Raw genomic sequence first — 17383 nt, forward strand, 5'->3', positions numbered from 1 at the left:
TGGGTGAATACAGTCTGTCTGAGAGTAACCCCCAGCAATAACACAGTTCGACCGTGAGCTAACATCAAGATATAAAAGCTTCCTACAATATCAAATATGTACTCTGTCTGAATTTAGTTATTTCCTTCATAAATAAAGCTGAAGGATGAAAAACAACTGTTCGCACCCGATCATAAGTAATGAGCCTAGCTGTGCGCCCTTTTGTTTTGATACTTACTGTAGCCCATGCCCTGCAGAAAATACTTGAATGCCTCCGTCAGTTTTCCAGGCTGTTGGAACAAAACACACAAACTAATATAAGACTGAGGACACTGAACATGAGATTATAAATAAAGCAGAATCCCAATTGCATCAAGACATCTTAAAAGTGTTTCACACATTTGAGAAAATGTTACAGAAAAATACAACCAATGTTCTATAGCAGCATAGCTCAGCAATGAACTGTATCACCAATCTGTCCGCTTCTTACAGACAAAGAACGTTAGCCAGGAATGTGAGAGAAATCCCTGATATTTTACAAATTGTGCCATTTGTTGGAATCTGCTACCCATTTGAACCACTGGAATAAAGATTTAGACAGACCTGGATTTAATTGTGCAAGATGGCAAATTCAAACTGCTCGGAGTTATAGCCAAACATTTTCCCCCATCTTCTCCTATACCATGCACTGTAATTCCAGTGGAAATTTGGTTCTTCTCATGGAATTCTTAATTCTTGGAGCTTGGACTGAGTCTTCAGGCCTCAGCCAAAAAGCTTCCACCGAATTCAAGCTGAAAAGCTGAATAAACGCAGCCTTGTCTATATGAGAATCCAGACAGTTTGTCTATCACTCACCTGTGTGATCTGAGGCAGACCACCAGAATCAGCCATCTGAAAAATAAAACAGTGAGTCATCACAACAAAAAGGAGCAGTTATAGCATGTTTCTGCAAAATTTCTTTAATAGCCGAATAATAACAGATTTGTTGCCCTGAGCTCACACAAACCTCCCGATATGGACTTTACCTTGTGGGCAAAAACTCTACGATTTAATGTTCTAGGAATTCTTTCAACAGATTCCGCCAATTTCATTTGAGTAACCGAGACTCAGAACAATTATACATCAGTTCTATCACTTAACAAAGATTGCCTATCTATTCATCTTATTTATTTGTCTTTGTTGGATAAGTATCCCATAGGATGGACCTCTCATGCTTATTTTAGCATGTGCCCCATAGCAATTTGGCACCACTGTATCAATGGTCCATTTCAAAGCTGAAGGAGTATCCCATGGCAGCCTGAACTGGTTGTGAGAATAATAGGATTAATGAATAATTGCAGTTTATATCTGTTGGGAAATTGTCCAATGGTAAGTTTTTGGGTAAAAACCCAAAAATGAGCTTTGTCAACTGTCTAACTTGTGACTGTGAATTTATTTAATGAATATCTCATGTTCAGTGTGAGTATGTAACATCATTATTTAGCTCCATTTAATGAATGATGCCTATAATTGCCTACATCTGTTGAAGCAATGAAGGCTCATCATTGTGTTACTCTTGGGATGAGCAAAGCATATATTTGGATAACAAAATGTGAAGCTGAAGGAACACAGCAGGCCAGGCAGCAGAGGAACTGGAAAGCTCATGTTTTGGGTCGGGACCCTTCTTCAGAAATGGGGAGGGGGAGGGGAGCTCAGAAATAAATAGAGGAGGAGGGGTGGGGCTGGGGAAGATTAGTGGGATGGTGATAGATGACTGCAGGTAGGGAGAGGTCAGGATGGTCAGTGAAGTGGGATGGGAGGATAGGTTGGAGAGAAGAAGATAGACAGGTTGTGTCAGGTCAAGGTGGTGTGGATGAGGGGGAGGGTTGGTCACGGGATGAGACCAGGTGTGGGGAGATTTTGAAACTGGAAAAATCCACACTGGGGCCATCAGGCTGTAGGCTTCTGAGGCAGAATATGAGGTGCTGTTCCTCCAGTTTGCAGGTGGCATCACTGTGGCACTGGAGGCGGCCCAGGATCGACATGTCATCCAAGGAGTGGGAGAAGGAGTTAAAATGTTTTGCAACCAGAAGGTGTTGTTTTTTGTGTACAGAGCACAGATGTTCTACACAACAGTCTCCACTTGGTCTCACCAATGTACGGGAGGCCACATCAGGCGCAGCAGATGCAGTATACCAAGTTGACAGATGTGCAGGTGAACTGATGTTTGATGTCAAAGATTTGTTTTATTGCCTTGAATGGAGGTGAGGGGGTATATACTTCCTGGATATGTTGGGTAAATAATACTCGTAAGTGTGAGATGCGGTTGAATTAATGAGACCTTCGATTGCTTACTCCTGTTTGATGAATGAGACCCATGAATACCTTGGTTCAGTTGACAGAGTGCTGGAACTATTCCTTATCCTCAAGGGAGGCAAATCTCTCTCGCCCTAAATCAACTGGGTCAGAAAGACTAAAACCTAATAATAAAAAAAAAAGTGTTGTCCCAGTAATCATCAAGGTGAAAGTTACTTGAGTAAGAGGTACTTACTCAAGAAAATATACAATTACTAAATGGGCTTTTCACATTGTTTGACAAAGAAGAGATGCTTCATCTAAGTACAAAAGAAACAAACAGCATTATCACTGTAGAATCAAACTAAGGACTATGGAAACTGAGTTGCTGAAACCCACACATAACAGTCAGCACGTGGTAAAGGAAAGTGAAAATTCCCAGTGCACATGTGAAGCCTCAAGTCTCACCATCTCAACTAGCCCCAAACAGTCTTCTCAAATCTGTTTCATGTTGGTTCCAGGGACGAGGGATTATGGCTGCAAAACTTGATTAAAGAAATTGGATTTTTCTTGGAGCAAAGGAAATGGAGAAGAGATCTGTTGGAGCCAGGGTTTACATAAAGCAGGCATCGGAATGCAGTTTCCAATGACTGAAATTACCAGGACTAAAGGGAATAGTTGTAAGATTATGGGCAAAAGATGCAGGGGATGTGAAGTCAAACTTTTTTTTTTACAATGAGCAGCAACGAAGGTGGTTGAAACAGAGATGATCAATAATCTCAGAAGGAAAAGAAGAGGAAGTTATTGCAGGCCAAAGGATAGAGTGGGAGAATATGAACTGCACAAACTGAATGCATTGTTCTGCAGAGAGAACTGGATGGCATCATTCTGTGCCAAAATGACTCTACAGTCTGACTGGATCTGACAGGTCACAGCTATTCTTTAAGACATGCGGAGCTGTATTCCCTTCATGTTGGTCACTCAATTAGCCATGCTTCATCAAGCTATTCAACTAAGGAGGGTTTCAAAGACAAGTCCAATTCCATTCCATTGTCACCTGTGCATCATTTCCAGTCACTCCCAACAGATACTGATGAGTTGGCAATGATCCTCTCTAACCCTAAAACACTAAAATGTTATTTGTTGTACTTCTCCCATCATCCCATCTAAGATCAGGTGACTCAGCATAGATAGGATATAGAATCCAGATACCTTTGTTCTATTGGGTTAGCAAATTAGGAGCTGCTACTACTGATTGACCCGCTCAAAGATCTGAGCCTGTGTTCTTTACATAACACTTTCTAGCTTGACAAAGTAATTCTGGAGTTTCGTATGGTGTTAGCCATAGCTACTTGTGAAAATGAACTTAATAAATATGGTAATTTATGGATTATGACCAGTAAAAGACCAAAAAAGCTTCTAGATAGCCAGCAATCACTTTCTTTTATTAACATGCAACAGAAAAGGCCACAAATCACCTCTTCCTGGCCTTGTCCAAATGCTTGGCTTCTACTGCCAACAAATACATCAAAGAGCAGTCAATAAATGTTGTTTTATCAATGTCTCCACATTCATCCAATAAATCAATATGCATTGCAAGAAATAAGAATATCACTAAATGAGATTAGATCCAGGCCACCCAACTGTCCTGTACCTTTACATCAGCAAGTACTCACACCTATGCTCCACACGTACTTTTTCTTTCTCTCCTTTCTTCTCACACATCTAATTTTAAACTTACCCATACGGGACTAGAGGAGGGGAGACCCTAGACCGGAGGAAATTGCAGGAAAGAGGCGAGACCCAGACTGGAGGCCATCGCAGGGAGGGCAAGTCCCGAAGATGAGTCCTGGACTGGAGGTCTCGGCAGGGAGGTGAGGCCCTTGCAGATTAGAGGCGAGGCTTCATGTTTTGAAGCCCAGCGTGGTAGGGACAGTTGGCCTGCTGCAATCTGGAGGCTAGAACTGGCACAGACCTGGGTGAAAGGGACTGTAATTCAAGTACTTGTTTTTCCAATTTATTCTTATGCTGGATTTACTCTTCTTTCAATTTTGCACAAAATACTTAAGTATCTGTAGCTAAGAATCTTGTATCTAAGATGGTGCATAAGCAGTAACATTGCAAACTTTTCACTGCACTCATTCGAATGCACGTGACAATAAAGCAAATTCTAAATTCTAAAAATTTAAGCTAATAATCTGGGTTAGTTTAATTGTAAAGAAATTGTTCACTTTTTTTCCTTTATTTTAATTAAATTGCTCTGGCATATTATACCACATCTCTGGGGTGGCTAGAACGTTCCAATGCGTTTAACTGCCATCTGTTTTAAGATTACAGCTAATCCAGACATTCAGTACCTTGAGGAAAGTTGTCTGAGTTGGGTCCAGCTTGGAGTTACATTCCACCTGGGATTGAAAAGGCAGCATTAGTACAAAAGCAAGATGAATGATAGAATATGTAACGGGTTATAAGCACTAATTCTATTTCCCAAAATAGAGACAAGAACATTCTTGGTCAATATGTGCTCTAATATTGTACATATGTTCATGAAAATTCCTCTGCTCAGTATTTGAGTTCCAAAATGACATGATGATATATTTGTAACTTTGTCAGAAGTGCTTACTGGAGGAACTTTTACTGTACATGTACCATGCCACTACTCACATCAACCAGGGCATTCCTTCCTTCACTGTCAATTGCTTTTCAGTTATTCTCTGGGTTATGGGTCAACTAAATATGTTGCAAATGGCATGCAGTTGTTGCAAGTATTGGACTAATATCTTATGACACTTTCCTTTTCTGAATTTTTGCATGCCTTTGTTGATAAAATGAACATTAATTCATCTCAAGGTGAGTAATATTGAGAGATCTTTAGATATTGATTCATCTTGGACTAAGGGTAATTAGAATATTAGACAGGAGCTTCAATCCCATTTGGCAATACTTGTAGGAAAACTAAGGTCATCTACTAGTGCTATAATTCATTGAAAATCAAACTGAGTAAGACATATATCAAACCTAGCAAAATAATGTCATGCATAACCCAACATGTACGAGGAGCTGGGAAAAAGGCACATCAGTTGCATTGCTCAGATGCGTACTATGGAGACAAACAGGGATAGAATCAAAACAACTCTCCTTCTAAGATTTGCTGCCACACATACACTAGAAAGGTTTTGTGTGCACCAAAGTTTCAGAAGTCAATGCCACATACAGAACTTAGAGATCTGCACACTGAAAACAAAATATGAGGGAGCATTGAAATCGTGGCAGAAAAATGAGGACTGCTCCTTTGTTGTGCAGTGTTCCTGAGTGTTACTGGATCCTTACAAATAGCAGTACTCTCTCTTGCTTCAAGGAGATGAACATATAGAAAATACCCTGGCCAGCCAGTGGATGTGATGCAGATTTACTGCCTGTACTCACCACACCTTCCTCTGCTGGGGAATTGTCCCCCACAACCAGCATCACTGGACACCTAAAATTAAATAAGACAATCAGGGTGCATTCTTGTGCCTGCAAGTTCTCAAAAAGTATGGCATCATTCAACACCTCACATCTCTGAGGTCATTTCTCGATATAAGGTTAAGTGGAACATTTCAATGGAATTGCAGTAACAAAGTGAGGGCTCCCACTCACACTTGGCCCACTTTCTATGCTGCAAATTGCGAACATAGCGAGAGTGTGAGCTGGCCCAGACACACAGAACAAAGAAAAGAAAGAAAGAGGGTGACCTCCACTGTCACTGAGTTGGGTAAGTAAGGTTCAAGAAACACTCAGATCCCGGTTTTTGGTGTAGAATATTTCCACCATGTGAAAAATGAAAATAAATAGAAGTAAGAGACTCACTCCCTAAAAGATTTTATGCAGCTCGTACAAAATTCGTTGACAAGATTCATTACCCCCAGCCCATAACAGAAGAACTATAGAGATTAGCTGATCATATACATGTTTTGAGAGTTTACCAACTCTGATCACCCTTGTGAGGAGAGCTCCACTTTTCCTCAAAAGGTATTTAATTGCATTCTTAAAACTGAATTTTGCACAATCACTCTGCTTAGTGTTGGACCAACTATCACCCTCATTACAGCTGACTGAATCTTCAATTGGGAGCTATTTTATTTCATACATTCATGATTGAAAATAGGTAAGGAACATTGTGAGGGAAATCTGTAAGTCAAGCCATAAAAGAGATGAGCTGAAGGAGTTTGTAGCTGGAGGAATAATTTGCAAGGATGCAGAGATTGAGATTTTCTTCGAGGTGAAGTAGTGACAACAGTTTTGAATGGAAAAGAACATTCAATGAATGTTCTTAGGAGTGGAAACAGTTTATATGGCAGCAGCAGAGGAAGGTTGGGTGGTCAGCAGGCATTGGGCAGGAGAACTTATTGGACCAGAGGTGGATACCATGTGCAAGACAAGCTCAGTGAAGAAATCAGGGAAGAAAAGGAGAAATTCTGAAAGAAAATGCAAATCCACAGCAAATGCAAGGATAAATGAGAAAGCAATACAGGAAGTGAATAATTTCAATTTCAGTAATAAGCATGTCCATAAACTGATACTGAAATTTAACTGAAATCAGCGAGAATAAGATATTCTGTAGAGTGGTCGGAAGGGGCTGTTGAACATGTGGATTTTGAGAGAAAGTCAAAAGGGGTTGGAACAAGGTGGTGGTGAAAGAAAGGCACCGGAGGAGTAGCAAAAACACCTAGGTATGACTTGGTGACAAATGCAATGTCGCTGGGTGTGTGAGAAACTATAGCCAAACATGGAAGCTTCTTGGAGGGGAAGGATTCACAGTGAGGTCAAGGAGATGATGAGCTACATTTACAAAAAATCAATATTCCATAGAGAGAGGGCATTGATTGTTATTCCAATGGCAGGGATCAAAAGGAACAGTGGTAGATGGACTGAATGGGGAGAGGGAAGCAAATGGTAAGCTTAGCGACCAGTGGGTGCCAAATATCAGAGAAAAAAAAACTGGTAAGCAAGGAGGGCAGGGCAGTTCAGTGCTGCTGCTCAGTAGCAAGTAATGGTGTCCTGATGGTGCAATGTAGAAAGAGACAGGAGGTAGCTGAGGTTATCTAAGGGTATTTCAAGCCAACAACAGCAATAGTGGTGGTGCCACTATGTCTCCAAAAAGGGAAAAACAAAAGGTGATGTGACAAGAATAAAAAGGGGTAAAAACAGGGACTTAGATCTAATTAATGGGATCTGCTAGAATTCTTTGAGGGGTTACAAGCAGGTTAGACAAAGGAGAGCCAATGGATGTTATCTACTTGGGACTTACAGGCCGCCTTTGACAAGACAACACAGGAGGCTGCTGAGTAGGTAAGAGCCGTGGTGTTAGAGACAAGGTACTAGCATCGATAGAAGACTGGCTGTCTGGCAGGGATATAAGGGTCCTTCTCAGGAATGGCAGCCAGTGACCAATGGTGTTCCACAAGGGTCAGTATTGGGACCACAACTTTCACTTTATACATTAATGATCTAGACGACGGAACTGAGGGCATTTTGGCTAAGTTTGCAGATGATGCAAACATCGGTGCAGGGACAGGTAATATTGAGGCAGCAGGGAGGCTGCAGAAGGATTTAGGCAGGTTAGGAGAGTGGGCAAAGAAGAGGCAGATAGAATACAACATGGGAAAGTGTGAGGTCATGCACTTTGGGAGGAAGAATGGAGTTATACACTGTTTTTTAAATGGGGAGAAAATTCAGTAATCTGAAATGCAAAAAGGACTTGGAAGCCCGAGTCCAGGATTCTCTTAAGGTACACTTGCAGGTTGAGTCAGTAGTTAGGGAGGCAAATACAATGTTGGCATTTATTTTGACAGGACTGGAATATGAAAACAGGGATGTAGTTATGGGGCTTTAAAAGTCTGGTCAGACCACGTTTGAAGTATTGTAAGCACTTCTGGACCCAAATCTCAGGAAGGATATACTGGCCCCGCAGCAGGTCCAGAGGAGGATCACGAGAATGATCCCCAGAATGACAGGCTTGTGAGAAATGTTTGAGGACTCTGGGCCTATACTCGATGGAGTTTAGCAGGAAAAGCAATGATCCAATTGAAACTTACAGAATACCGAATGGCCCAGACAGAGCCGGATGTTGAGAAGGTGTTTCCATTAGCAGGAGAGACTAGGACCTTAAGAAACACAGTCTTAAAGTAAAAAGGGAAGAGAAGGAGAAACTTCTTTAGGTGGAAAGTGGTGAATCTATGAAATCTGTTGCCACAGAAGGCTGTGGAGGCCAGGTCATTGAGAATACTTAAGACAGAGATAGGTAGGTAAGGGGATCAAAGGTTACAGGGAGAAAGTGGGAAAATGGAGTTGAGAAACTTATCAGACCTGGTTGAATGGAAGAGCAGACTCGATGTGTCTGCTCCAAGACATTTCAGTTCACCTAGGCAAGGACATTAGCCAAACAGGGATGAGAAAATATGAAAGTCTAAAATTAAAGAAATATTTCCCTTCGGAGAAAGTGGTATCAGCAACAGGAGCACTCCCCCCACCAGATCTCAGTGACTGGACTACTCACCTCTTCTGCAGGCCAAGAAAGGAATAACCATCCTCACACTGAGGCCAGTGACTAGAATTCTCATCTTCACACTGCAGCCTGTGACAGGAATATTCATGTCACACTGGTGCCAGTGACCAGCCATCCTCACACAGGGGCCAGTCTCAGGGTTATTACCACTCACACTTGGTTCAGTGACAGACTTCTCATCTTCACACTGGGTCTAATATCAAGGATATTCCCACTCACATTTGGGCCAGTGATGGGAATAATCCTCACAGTGGAGTAGGTGTCATGAGTTCGGTGGCGACAATTTTTCCTTTTCAATCAGAAGGAGTCAGTGACAAGGTTATATCCCTTCACAGTGGGGTCAGTGGTAGGGATATTCATACCGGAGCTGAAAGAACTCAAGATTGAAGGATAAGGAATGATTCAGTGTTTTATAAATTCAGACAACAGATGGAATGGCTGCAGACAGACTGGAGAGTTGAAGAGGATGATAAGCTGAGGGATGAGTTCAATACTTACTGCAGAGTCTTAGCATTGGCCACAGTTCCAGGTCTGTTCATTTCCAGATCCCTGCGACTATCAAGAAGAAACATTTATTAGCTTTAAGCATGAGTCAAGTGTGATTCCATTTTCGTTGCATGAAACAAGTGAACACGAATGCACGTGAACCACAGAGTGTTAATCATGGCTCAGACTGCTCGAGAGGGGACTGGATTCGCTTTTCCTGAGCTTCCTCCTTCTGGGGACTCAGGATACGGATGATAATTTGCCCCCTACATATAATCTCAACTAAGGAACTACTAAACTCAAACTTTTGAAGTGTTAGTCTCAACCCAAGTAGTCAACTGCTGCATTTGTTTGTTAATCATACGAAGTTTTTCAACATTAGGACAGCATAAAACAGGGAACTGGAGTGAACTGGTCCAGTCAAAGGCCTGGCACAATGGGCTGAATGGCCTCTGTCTACACTGTCACTTCAGAAAATTCACATTTGCGAAAAGAATGCAAATTGTAAACATTTTTTTAGATTAAACATAATGGCTCTAAATGCCCGGAGCCAATAGTTTTTATAAAGTGAGATCAAAGCTACTGAATTTTTACTATCACTTCCACAGAGGTGAAATCTGTGCTTAAGATAAAATGATGTCAGCTCTCATTGCTCAGCCCTAACTTTATATCAATATTGCCAAAATGAACTCTGTCTGTTGAAATGGCGTCTGTATCAAGTATTACCCATGACAATGTTGTCCTTACTAGGTCTATCTGTGGCAGTATTACTTGTACTGAGGAGTGTGACACTGTTACCTGTATTGTGGAAAGCTAATGACAGTATTAATTGTACGGAGGAGTTGCTGTGACAGAATTCCCTGCACTGAGGAGTGCCTCTCATCGTGTTACCTGTTGTACATGTTCCAGAAGAGCTGCAGATTACTCTGGTTGACGTTAGCTCCTATCTGCTGTCGGAGGCTCTGCACCAGCTCCGTATTGTTCATCAGTTCCTCCTGAGACAGGAGGTAGAAACACTGTTACACACCACTTTGCTGACTACCGTCTCCACCTCCTGCTTTTTCCAGAAAACGGATCTCGTTCTCTGTACTCTCAAAGACATCAATCCCATGTTGGGTATGACTGAGTGGGCACAGGCCATCCAGTGACACCTCACACAAGCGGGCATCCCTAAAGTACAGGATCTGTCAGCAACTAGACTCAGGTGTCCTAACCATAAATTTCCTCCCTCAACCCCCTCCCAGACTTGGACCTTCCTATAGCTTGTTAGTCCCTTTTTGGACCCTGCAGCTCTTATCAGCCAATTCGATAAAAGACGCACTTCAATTTCTACAGCAGTTTATTAAACTGCAAGTGCTTCACAACAATGAGTTACTCTGAAGTGTAGAGTTTAAGTCTTAATAAGCTAATGTAGCAGCCATTTAGCAGACAGTATGGCTCTACACACAGCAAATGTATTTCATCTGTTTATAGTGATGCTGGGCAGGAAGGTGGCACACATCAGGTATCACACCTGTGAAAACCGATTGCTCATTGTTTGCAGAGATATCATCTAAGGCTTCAAATGGGCATTTTCAGAATTGCTATCTGTTAAACCAGCCTGCTTAAAACCTGGACTAGAAGAACTCAAACATACATAGCCAAAGTCAGCTATATATACTGCCTTACATAGTCTGTTAGCAGAAAGAATAGGAAAATCTTGTTAGAGCTTTGTAGAGTTGTAGTGATCAGCAGAGATGGTGGCAATGGGTAGAGGAACAGGGGTTGAGTGTAGTAGTGAAAATAATTGCCTACATCAGGAATATTTTCATCCACTTAAATAATATTCTTCCTAAAGCATTTAAGTCTTGAATTCTGAATAAAAACTGAAAGAACTGCAGAAGTTCTAAATCAGAAACAAAAACTCAAATTGCTGGAAAGGCTCAGCAAGTCTGGCAGCATCTGTGGTGAGAAATCAGAGTTAACATTTTGGGTTAAATGGCTCTTCTTCAGAACCCCAGACCTGCTGAGCTTTTCCAGCAATTTCTGTTTTAGTGTAAGCCTTGAATCTTGCTCCGTTAAAAGTCTGAACCCAAACTGGACACGTATTATATGTTTGATCAGCACTGCGGCAACAGAGTCAGAAACATTGTGGGTTCACATCCCACTCCACAGAACCGAGCAGCTCATCTAGGGAGGTAATCTAATGCAGAACCAAAGGCCTCACTTTAATGTGTCACCCAAATGTTGGCACGTCTGACAACACATGCAGATGTGACATTAAAGGGAAGGGTGTCTGCCCTCGCTGGTGGTATGGAAGAGTAAAGTGCACAATTTCAATATGGGGAAGGATGTTATCCCAGTGTCTTGGCCAATATTTATCCTTTAACATAAAAACAGTACATTTGTTTGTTTATGTTATTCCGGCTTTTGCTCAAACATCAAAGCAATTCATTGGCTGTGCAGCACTTTCACAAACACTATAAATTCTGAAATTCCACAGAAGTTATATTAAATGCAAGTTTATATCTCGTTTGCTTGTTTCCTGTCAATGCAATGCACGTTATTTTAAATAAAAATGATTTGGAAACAATTATTTATTTCAGATGACACAGCAAATAAGCCAATATCTTGGAATTATTTCATTCATCTCAAATCCTAAACCAAATCAGACAAGTACCTTGAAAAATATAAAGGGAGCAGAAAATAACTTAAACAATGAATTAGGAGGGCTAAAAGGAGCCATGAAATGTCTTTGGTAAGTAAGATTAAAGGAGAATCCTAAGGCGTTTTATAGATATATTAGGATTAAGAGGGTAGATAAGGGGTAAATCCACTCAAGGACCAACAAGGGAATTTATGCATGGAATGGGAGGAATTTGGTGAGGTCCTTAATGAATATTTCATATTGGCATTCACCAAAGTGAAGGATATGAATGATTGTAAGCTGAGATAGAGGTATGCTGATGTTCAAAGGCATATAGACATTAAGGAAGTGGTGCTGTGTGTCTTGAAAAAAAATTAAGGTAGTTAAGACCTAGGGCCTGATGGGATCTATCTCAGGATACTGACGGATGCGAGGGAGGTGATTGCTGGGGCCTTGACAGAGATCTCTGAATACTCCTCAGCTGCAGGCAAGGTCCCACAAGACTAGAGAACAGCCAAAGGTGTTCCTTCGTTTAAGGAGAACAACAGGGATAATGTAAGGAATTACAGACCGGTGAACCTTACATCAATGATAGGGAAACTATTGGAGATAATATTTAGAGACAGAACTTACTCGCATTTGGAAAGAAATGGGCATATTATGGATAGTCTGCATGGTGCTGTGCAGGAGAGGTCTAGTCTCACAAATGTGATTGAGATTTTTGAGGAAGTGACAAAGGTAATTGATGAGAATAGTACACTGGATGTTGTCTAAATGCATTTTACTAAAGCATTTGACAATGTCCCTCATGGTAGGCTGCTCCAGAAAATTAAGTCACATGGGATCCACACTAAGTTGATAAGTTTGATATAAAATTGATTTGGTCATAGAAGACTGAGGATAGTTGTTTTTTCTGAATGGAGGTCAGTGATTAGTGGTGTTCTGCAAGGATCACTGCTGGGACCTCAGTTGTTTATAATGTATATAAATGATTTGGATGGAAATGTAGGCAGTTTAATTATTAATTATTAGTAAGTGACACAAAAATTAGTGGAGTTGTGGATGTGAGTAAAGTTATCAAAGAATAAAGCAGGATTTGGATCAGTTGGAAAGTTGGGCACAGAAATGGCAGATGGGAGTTTAATCCAGCCAAGTGAGAGATGTTGCATTTTGGCAAATCAAATGCAAGAGGAAAATATACAGTATAAGGAACATTAGGAGTACTGACATACACAGGGATCTTGGAGTGCAAGTTCATAGCTCCCTGAAAGTGGCAACATAAATGGATACTCTGGTGAAGAAAGTGTACAGCATGCTTGCCCTCATTGGTTGGGGCACTGAATATAAAAGTTGGCAAGTCATGTTGCAGCTGCATAAAACTGTGATTAGGCTGCATTTGGAGTATTGTATGCAGTCTGGTTGTCATACTAAAGGAATGATGTGGAGGCTTTGGAGAGGGTGCGAGAGGTTTGCAGGCTATTGTCTGGATTAGAGTATATCGGCTGCAAGGAAATGTTAGAAAAACTTGTATTGTTTTCGCTAGAGTGTTAGAGGCTGAGAGGGCAATCTGATAGAAAGATATAAACTTGAGAGGTGGGGCAGGTGTACAGTTTGAGTCTTTTTCCCAGGTTGGAAATGTCAAATACGAAGGGGCACAGCTTTAAAGGTAGGAGGGAGAAAATTTAAAGGAGACATACAAGGCAAAATATTGTTGAGGTTGGTTGGCTCGCCAAGCTGGTTTGTTGTTCCGCAGACGTTTCATTACCGTGACTGGTAACACACCGACGGTCCATCAGAGGCTGCGCTGAGGATGTTACCAAGCATGGTAATGAAACGTCTGTGGAACAACAAACCTGCTCGAAGAGCCAACCAACCTCAACACCCACAACCCAAGCTACAAATCTACTCCAAAACCTTAAAAGCAAAGTATTTTACACAGTGCCTGGAATGCGCTGCCAGGGGAGGTGGTGGAAGCAGATACAACAGCAACAATTGAAGAGGCACTTAGGCAGACACATGGAACAGGCAGGGAATAGAACAACATGGACAATGCGCAGGCAGATGGAATTAGTTTGCAATGACATCATGGTTAGTGCAGACATGGTGAGCCAAAGGGCCTGTCCCTGAATTTAATGTTCTTTTAAGTATATTATCTCCCATTCTCACAATGTTTATTAAATGTAACATCATAATTACTACACCATCTCACTATATCCTAACTCTTATACAAAATACTGACACTTCATCTAAATTATTACATTGCATCGTAACCTTTCCCATCTCATAAGGTAATAATATGCCATTCTACCTTTGATACAAGTTTAGTTTGCAGTTCAACTTTATCTTAAATTCTAACTCAGTGTAATGTGCTCCGAGAAGCGGTAAATACAAATTCATCAAATATTGGTTTCAAGGGCTGTCATCCCACCTCTCCTGAAGCCACTGCTTCAAACTTGTCTTTTGCAACCCACTGCAAATCCACTCCTCTTCAAAATAATGGCAGTTAAAAGCTGCATCCAGAGAGCTAATCTTTGAAATTCATGTTTCTGCACCAACTCTTCTGTCAGCGCTCTTGATAAAAGAATTTTCATTGCTACATTCTTTGATGTTCTGACTAACATGGAGGTTTATCCCTGCCTGCTAACTCAACACCCCTGCACTTCCATAAAAGCGCTGATCCCATTGCTCTCGATATGTGGAACTGTTAAAATTTACATTGCCCTCACTTCACAATCTCCTACTCGAATTTCAGTTTTCCCATTTCATTGAAAATTGACTTATGCTCAATGTTTTCCCAGAAAAAAAACTGAACACAGTATTATCTTTTTCCACTTTTACCTATTGTCCTAATGTTGTTGGCATCTAAACATTGTGGAAAATTTTGTGAACTTCCTAATTATCAATTAGAGAAACCAAATGTTTATCCATGATTTCCAATGCGATCTTTGATACAGCTATTCCATGTGTGAATTCTACTTAAGCACTTTTGCAATGAACCATTATTGTTTTGCCAACTCCAAAGCCTCTGACAGAACATGATCCTGTGTTATTTTCAACAATTTATTTTTATTCATTCAGGGGAGGAGGGCATCGTTAGCTTGGCCAGCATTTATTGCCCATCCCTAAATTCTCAGAGGGCTGTCAGGAATCAACTGAATTGCTGAGAGTCTGGATTCACTTGTAGGCCAGACCAGGTAAGGATGGCAGTTCCTTCCCTAAAAGAACATTAGTGAACCAGATGGGTTTTTAACAATAATCAGCAATGACAATCATTAGACTCTTAATTCCACATTTTTATTGAATTCAAATTCCACTCTCTGCCAGTCCAACCTGGGTCACCAGAACATTACCTAGGTCTTGGTTTAATAGTCCAGCAATAATACCACTAGGCCATCAGCCCTCACCACCGCACCGCCCCCACCCACTGACCCCCCCCCCACACCCTCCCAGTTAGATTATATGGTCTCCTGCAAAACTATGTTCATTTACTCAGGACTGCTGGTGACAGATTCAGTTCGTTCTAGCTTTTTTCTACATTCAAGCCAATTTCTTTGGCTAGTAATTCATACATTGAAGTCCTTTCCAATCACGCAACCTTAGTTCAATGCTTAAATGATGAAAATACTTCTTTTAACATCAATTTTCAATGCCTAAACATCCTTTGATCTTTAACACTGTGCCTTTGATGACGCCAACAGTACTATTTCTAAATGTGTTATTTTTACTTCCCTTGGACTTAAACCGAATCTTCTGATCTTGCTCATCTATAAAGCTGACTCCAAACTTAATGTCTACATTCATGTTTAACAGTTTATTCCTCAATATTTTAACCCATTGTGAAGTCTAATCCTATCCAAGAACCGAATCTAATTTCCATATCCGGGAAAAAAAAACAAAGAACTGTGGATGCTGGAAATCAGAAACAAAATCAGAAATTGCTGGAAAGACTCAGCAAGTCTAGCAGCACCTGTAGAGGAAAAGCAGAGTTAATGTTTTGGGTCCAACGATCCTTCTTCAGAAACATACTGTAGCTTGACAAAAATTTGTATATATGCTGGAGATGGGGTGGGAGAAGGAGGAGGAGTAAACGATAGATGGAGATGGAGCTCAGAGATACAGAACAGCAGTTGGGCAGACAAAGAAATGGGTAAAGATCAGCCTGGGAGAATCAATAACTGCTAATGGGGACTATCAGTGGCTGATAATGGATTGCTTTTGGTAGTAGCCATGTGAGACCAGGGCCTAGTATGTGAGGGTTGGGGTGAGATGCTCAAGCCTTAAAATTATTGAACTCAATACTGAGTCCTGAAGGCTGCAGGGTCCTCAAAAAGAAACTAAGATGCTGTTCTTCCAGCTACTTGAGCTTTGCTGGAGCACTGCGGCAAACTGGAGACAGAGACATTGGTCACGGAACTTTTGCATAGCTACAATCATTTCTGAAGAAGAGTCACTGGACTCAATGTTACTCTGCTTTCTCTCCATAGATGTTGCTAGACCTGCTGAATTTTACCAGCAATTTCTGTTTTAGTTCCATACCTGGACGATCTTGTTCGATCTCTCTCAACCCCTACAAAAAATACAGCTAGCTTGTCAAGGGTAGACAATACCTCAGGGAATTATTGATGATAGTCCCTCAGAATTTTGAGTCTTCCTGTTTGGTAAGGAACTCCTGATATTTCTGCCATCCAAACATTCTCTACTTTTTCAACCTATCTTGTCTTCATTTTTCATGCTTTTCTTCTCCAGTCAATGCTTCGGTGAATTTTCTCTCGTTCTTTCCAACTTCCAAATATGTAATATGATACAGTGTGGTCACCCCAAAACTTCACTGGGTTATAACCAAGTCTGATCAGATGGTAACTGTGCCCAAGATTTCTTAACCTTTGAATTTCCCTTGTTTTCTCAGTATCCTTTCCTTACAACATACAGAATTTTAAAATATGACCTTGGAATCAGCCTAACCTGACTCTGATGTACCTGATTTTAAATTTTTTTCAACTTTGCACTGCAGGCCGTTTAGTTCAGTTTCTCAACTTAAAACAAAGCGAAGCCATTAGGGACACATTAGGAGTCAGACAGATGACATACAGAATGAAACAGGTTGCAGATTTAGTTAGATGCCAAAACATTGATATTAATCTTACATTCTGGTGGACAAGTGAGCCACTAAAAACGAGTACAATAATTAACTTGGCATTTGACCCTTTCTCACCAGTGGCCATCTTAGCCTGCGGGGTTCTACTGGCACATGTGACCCTCACTTAAAGTGGGCAGAGGCCTCATACATTTATGCAGATCATGGTCCCCTCACTGTATTGTTACCCGGGCTTCAGCAGAGAAGCCTGACAACGTTGAAGGCGGCTTTCTAAGTCAAGTGGACAACCTCGATCCATTCCTGAAACACTAGGTACACCCTATGATTTATCAATCTGTCTGACACCTTGCCTTTGAGGGCCTGCGCTCCTGACTTT

The 17383-nt window shown here is 41.1% G+C and overlaps 1 protein-coding gene across 4 annotated transcripts in view; it reads right to left on the reverse strand.

Moving 5' to 3' along the window:
* Window positions 1–17383, reverse strand: part of ndrg4 (NDRG family member 4) — a 160330-nt gene that overhangs the window by 12559 nt on the left and 130388 nt on the right. For all 4 annotated transcript variants that reach the window (XM_048546331.2, XM_048546330.2, XM_048546332.2 and 1 more), the window contains 6 exons: window positions 10178–10281; window positions 9299–9355; window positions 5680–5731; window positions 4611–4658; window positions 835–870; window positions 218–269 (listed from right to left, as the gene is read on the reverse strand). In XM_048546331.2, coding sequence (XP_048402288.1) covers window positions 218–269; window positions 835–870; window positions 4611–4658; window positions 5680–5731; window positions 9299–9355; window positions 10178–10281 — 349 coding nt within the window. The remainder of the gene's footprint in view (window positions 1–217; window positions 270–834; window positions 871–4610; window positions 4659–5679; window positions 5732–9298; window positions 9356–10177; window positions 10282–17383) is intronic.

This window comes from Stegostoma tigrinum, chromosome 16 (genome assembly GCF_030684315.1).
Source record: "Stegostoma tigrinum isolate sSteTig4 chromosome 16, sSteTig4.hap1, whole genome shotgun sequence".
NCBI classification, from domain to species: domain Eukaryota; kingdom Metazoa; phylum Chordata; class Chondrichthyes; order Orectolobiformes; family Stegostomatidae; genus Stegostoma; species Stegostoma tigrinum.